At 41.4% G+C, this 6,000-nt stretch overlaps 1 protein-coding gene across 3 annotated transcripts in view; it reads left to right on the top strand.

The window, feature by feature from the left end:
* rnf2 (ring finger protein 2) overlaps positions 1-6,000 on the top strand; it is a 78,159-nt gene that overhangs the window by 31,610 nt on the left and 40,549 nt on the right. For all 3 annotated transcript variants that reach the window (XM_063064014.1, XM_063064013.1, XM_063064012.1), the window contains exon 3: positions 3,083-3,243. In XM_063064014.1, the coding sequence (XP_062920084.1) occupies positions 3,083-3,243 (161 nt within the window). The remainder of the gene's footprint in view (positions 1-3,082; positions 3,244-6,000) is intronic.

Raw genomic sequence — 6,000 nt, forward strand, 5'->3', positions numbered from 1 at the left:
AAAAAGCAACATCAAGGTAGCGTTCGTGGACCATTCAGAAATCTGATGGCAGTGGGAAAGAAGCTGATTATGTATCATTGAGTTTGGGTCTTTAGGCTCCTGTACCTTCTCCCTGATGTAGCTGTGAGAAGAGGGCATGTCTCGGGCATTGCGTGTCCTCAAAGATAGATGGTGCCTCAAAAAGCCAGCACCTTTTAAAGATGTCTTTGATGGTGGGAAGGGACTTGGGCCCATGATAGAGCTGGCCAAATCCACAACTCCATAGCTTTTGGCACATCTTGTGCATTGGAGCTATCCTGCCAGGCAGTGATGCAGCCAGTCAGAATGCTGACTATACAAAATTCCACCTTTGTAATGCTTTCCAGCACTTATCAAAATATCCAAGAAATCCACTGAATTCTGTTCAGAAGAAGATGCTAACTCTGCGCAAGAGAGTCTACAGATGCTATAACACGGAGCAAAATAAACTAGAAGAACTCAGAGGGTCCAACAGCATTTGTAGAGGCAGAGAGATGGTTTTGGGTTGAGACCCTTCATCAGGACCTGATTGATTAAGCGTCCACAGCAGATGAGCTTATAGAATCCAAAGATTTACCACCCCCTAAGTTAGGAAAGTTTTCTTCATTGCATTCCGAAAAGCCCTCCTGATCCCTGTATCCTCATTCAGGGGAAATACCATTCCTCAGTTGGGCCTATCAATCTGTTCAAGGGTTTTGTGAGTTTCATTGAGATTTCCTCTGATCCTTTTAAATTTTAGTCCCAATTAGTCAACTCTCCTCAAACATCCCTGGAATTAGTCTAGTGCACTTTTGCTGCACACCTTCTATGCAACTTTCTTAAGAAAGGAAACTCATGACTGTGCACGGCACCATTTATGGTTTCACCAAGGCGTTGTACAACTTGCAACAAGATTTCCTTTATCCTGTAGTCTAACCCTGGTGCCAAAAGGTTAATATATGATTTGTCCAAATTACCTACTGCATCTGCCTTCAGTGAGTTTGGTACAAACACACCCAGGTCTCTTTGAACATCAACATGACCCAATTTCATCCCATTTAAGAAAAAACAAAAAAACAAACATGTTGTGCGCAAAGTCACCTACCTCAGTGAATGCCCATATTGGCATATATATCGGCCATGTTCTCACCTATTCGCACAATCTCCATGTTCCCAAAAACACTCCTATGAGCTCTGTACACCTGTGAATATACTCAGTTGAATGTCATCAGCAAACTGGGAAATATGACATTTCTGCCCCCCCCCACCCTCTTTGTGTTGGGCACGTGGCCAAGTGGTTAAGGTGGTCCATCTAGTGATCTGAAGGTCGCTAGTTTGAGCCTCAGCTGTGGCAGCGTGTTTGTGTCCTTGAGCAAGGCACTTAACCACACATTGCTCTAGTGTCTGTGCGAGGAGTGGCGTCCCACACAGACTTGCAATCTGCGCCTTGTAAGGCATGAAAGTGCCCGATGCAGGCCTCTCATGGTCTGAGTTGACGTTCCCTCCCTCCCTCCCCCACCCCCTCAGCAAAATTGTTAATGTAGATCCAGAACAGCTGGGGTCAAGCACTGATCTACGAACCACAGTTTGCCAACCTGAAAAGACAATTTATTCCTTTTTGTGTCCTCTCTGGTAAATAGTTCTCAATCAGTATATTATCCCAATTCTGTTAGTGTTTATCTTGTTGACCAACTCCTGTGTGGGAATTCATCAAAACACTTGGAAAATCCATTGGTTCTCACATCTATTCTAATAGTTATGTCATCAAGAATTCTAGTAAAGTAGACAAATATAATTTACTTTTCATAAATCTGCACAATTCATTTCTAAGATGTTCTGTTTATATATTTCTTTGTAGGTTTGTTTTTCCCCAAAACTATTGTTGAGACAATTTGTGCCCTGTTTTCTCCAGTAGTGAGGTCATGCTTATTCTCCTCAAATTCACGGGAACAAGTTGGGTTCTGATGTCACTTCATTTAAAAACTCTGAATATACATCATTAGGCCTTGAGATTAATCAGATTTCAAGCTCAGTAACTTCTCCAGGACTTTGTTTTATTAATAGTTAGTCAGTTCCTCATTTTCATTAGATCCTTCATTGTCCACGATATATGTTAGACTTCCTTGTTCTCAGAGCTTCGGATTTCCGTTTTTTTTGCATTGCTTTCAAATTGTTTGATCATCGTTATAAAATATCTTGACTTCATTAGACTGTCATCAGGGGAAATATCCAGATTGTCTGGTTAATAAACTGCCTACTGCAATGACAGGATCTTAATGCATTTTTGAAAGCTTGTTTAAGAAACGCAAAGCTGCCCTGTGAAGTCTGAAATGGTCAGATGCATGTGCTGCAATGGGGTCTTGCATTTTGCTGAGGAAGGTACTTTTATGTCTGAGAAGAAGGAATCTTAATTTTTTTTTGGCAGGAACAAACCAGAACCCTCTGGGCCATTATGTTGCTTTTAAAATGAAGATATTAATACAGTATATGGTGTTATCTTTTCTATCTTAGAGAATTTACATATTAGATACTAGCAAAGTTAAGCGTTAATAATTTCTTTCATAACATGGCTGTTAATTAACATGCTGAGATTTGGTTTCAATTTTAAGTGAAGATATGAATGTGCTTGAAAAATCTTTTACTTGCACATGGAGAACACAATTTCAGTTGTTTTGTAAGTAAATCATTTTGTAACCATTCTGCAACAAATTTCTTTCTCTTTGACAATCACCCATAGTGCCACACACTAAATTGTGGAAGTCGTCTTCAGATGGGCAATGAATGCTTTAGAGTAGGACTAAACCTTCCTCTTTATCTTCTTCTCACCTTGCTGTTCTGCTATTGCGCTTGGCTTCTGTAGAATTCTACCTACCAAGTGCTTGAAAACCAGTAAGACTCTCCCATTAATAATGGTGATGGTAGCTGAGGCTAGGTTCTAATTGATCCAGAGGTAATGAGGAGTTCTCTGACTTTTTAAAAATCACTTCACAATGCACCAGAGGCTGTTGATCACTTAATCCAGAGAGATGTGACTTAACAGCCATTATGTGGCTACTTGATGAAATTTGAACTTTGTGATTTACAGGAGGCAATCACAGATGGCATGGAGATCGCAGTGTCACCAAGAAGTCTCCACAGTGAGCTGATGTGTCCAATCTGCCTAGACATGCTGAAGAACACTATGACAACCAAAGAGTGTCTCCATCGTTTCTGTGCTGATTGTATTGTTACTGCCCTCAGGAGTGGGTACGTTATAACATGGATATGACAACCAATGACATTTCCTCCCCTGACTTTGACTCGTGGTCTATGATTATTTAAAAATTGGGCTGTGTTTGTGTTTAACATGAAAACCCAAAGTGCTTGGTCATATTTGATTTGCGTGTGCAGACTTCTCTTTAAGTTCGCTGTGGGTGCACCAGTGGGGAACAGCTGAATGAGCATTTCCTCAGCACACCGCTGGCTTCTCACCAGTGTCAGAATGAGAACAGGCAAACAACAGGTGATCAACCTTTTGTTTTGTAAGAAATTTGGCAGGAGACATGGACTCCATTTTCTCCAAAAAATTAAACAATATTTTACTGACACTGCATAGTAGAAACCTTTACCACCAAATACTGCATATGTTATTTTAAGTCATAATCCTTGCAACTTTAGATTTCATAAAGAGAAGTAATAGCTGCCTTTTGTTTCCCTTGATAACATTTAGATTTTATCTATTTTGATTTTATTTTGTCATGCTTTTCACTTCCTCTTTTGCTCAGAAACATGCTACCAGACCTAAGCCAACCCACCCTTTAACGGTCAACTGGAAGTTGGGTGGGACCACCCCTCTTTTTGCAGAACAAACGGGCTTTTACTTATTGGCTTGGTACAACAGCACAGCTGCAGGAATTGGGTCACAGCCTCTGGGCCCTGACTTGCATCACCACCCTGCAAGCTTTGGATTTCTTTCTAATTTTCTCTGTAATCTGAATTTAAATGAGTGCTTGTTGATGCTTCCTGTACATTCCAATCAGTCAGTCAGCATTATTCCACCATTGGGTTTCTGTCTGACTCTGGAATATGATGAGAAAGTGGTGGAGAAGGGCAAAGTGTTTATATTTTAAATCAAGGTTGAATCAACAGCTTGAGAAACAATAATAACATTTTAATTTGTGCGAGTTAAAATGTCATCATGGAAATACAGGAAGGTAATTGATTGGTATGTTTTTCCTCTCTTTACTTTAGAGGTTTGCTCTAAATTACAAATGAGAACATAAGGGGCTGTTGAATTCAGATCAACAGAACAGAAAAGCAGGTGCAGCAGCTTGGCTCTAATACAGAATGACATCAGTACTGTAGTGGAAAATGATTTTGGCTTGGAAGAGCGAGAGGTTGAATCAGTTTGGGTGGAGCTGTGAAAATAGCAGGGAAAAGATGTAATTGCTGGGAGTAGTCTAGAGGTCCCTAATGACAGCCGTACTACAGGATAGACTACAGGTCAGGAAATAATGTTATTTCAGTAATTATGAGTGAATAATAATTATTGAAGACAAACTGACAAAACAAATCAAAGGTAGCCTTGGAAGAATTCAGACTGTGTTCAGGACAGTTTTTGTTTAGAGCAATACATTTTGGAAAAAGTAAAGGGAGTAGGTTATTTTAGACCTGGTCAGGTAGAATGAAATGGGATTAATTAATTTCAGTATTAAGGGCGACTTATTTAAGGTCAAAATGACCAGGAATTGATTCTTTAGAACTCCATACACTCAGAACTGTGGAGGATGAATCACCGAGTGAGTGAGTGCGTGTGTGTGTGTATATGTATATGTGTATGTATATAGAACATAGAATAGTACAGCACAGTACAGGCCCTTCGGCCCACAATGTTGTGCCGACCCTCAAACCCTGCCTCCCATATAAGCCCCCACCTTAGATTCCTCCATATACCTGTCCAGTAGTCTCTTAAACTTCACTAGTGTATCTGCCTCCACCACTGACTCAGGCAGTGCATTCCACGCATCAACCACTCTCTGAGTTAAAAAACCTTCCTCTAATATCCCCCTTGAACTTCCCACCCCTTACCTTAAAGCCATGTCCTATTGTATTGAGCAGTGGTGCCCTGGGGAAGAGGCGCTGGCTATCTGCTCTATCTATTCTTCTTATTATCTTGTACACCTCTGTCATGTCTCCTCTCATCCTCCTCCTCTCCAAAGAGTAAAGCCCTAGCTCCCTTAATCTCTGATCATAATGCATACTCTCTAAACCAGGCAGCATCCTGGTAAATCTCCTCTGTACCCTTTCCAATGCTTCCACATCCTTCCTATAGTGAGGTGACCAGTACTGGACACAATACTCCAAGTGTGGCCTAACCAGAGTTTTATAGAGCTGCATCATTACATCGCGACTCTTTAAACTCTATCCCTCAACTTATGAAAGCTAACACCCCATAAGCTTTCTTAACTACCCTATCCACCTGTGAGGCAACTTTCAGGGATCTGTGGACATGTACCCCGAGATCCTTCTGCTCCTCCACACTACCAAGTATCCTGCCATTTACTTTGTACTCTGCCTTGGAGTTTATCCTTCCAAAGTGTACCACCTCACACTTCTCCGGGTTGAACTCCATCTGCCACTTCTCAGCCCACTTCTGCATCCTATCAATGTCTCTCTGCAATCTTTGACAATCCTCTACACTATCTACAATACCACCAACCTTTGTGTCGTCTGCAAACTTGCCAACCCACCCTTTCTACCCCCACATCCAGGTCGTTAATAAAAATCACGAAAAGTAGAGGTCCCAGAACAGATCCTTGTGGGACACCACTGTCACAATCCTCCAATCTGAATGTACTCCCTCCACCACCACCCTCTGCCTTCTGCAGGCAAGCCAATTCTGAATCCACCTGGCCAAACTTCCCTGGATCCCATGCCTTCTAACTTTCTGAATAAGCCTACCGTGTGGAACCTTGTCAAATGCCTTACTAAAATCCATATAGATCACATCCACTGCACTACCCT

Source organism: Mobula hypostoma, chromosome 12 (assembly GCF_963921235.1).
Source record: "Mobula hypostoma chromosome 12, sMobHyp1.1, whole genome shotgun sequence".
In the NCBI taxonomy this organism is placed as follows: domain Eukaryota; kingdom Metazoa; phylum Chordata; class Chondrichthyes; order Myliobatiformes; family Myliobatidae; genus Mobula; species Mobula hypostoma.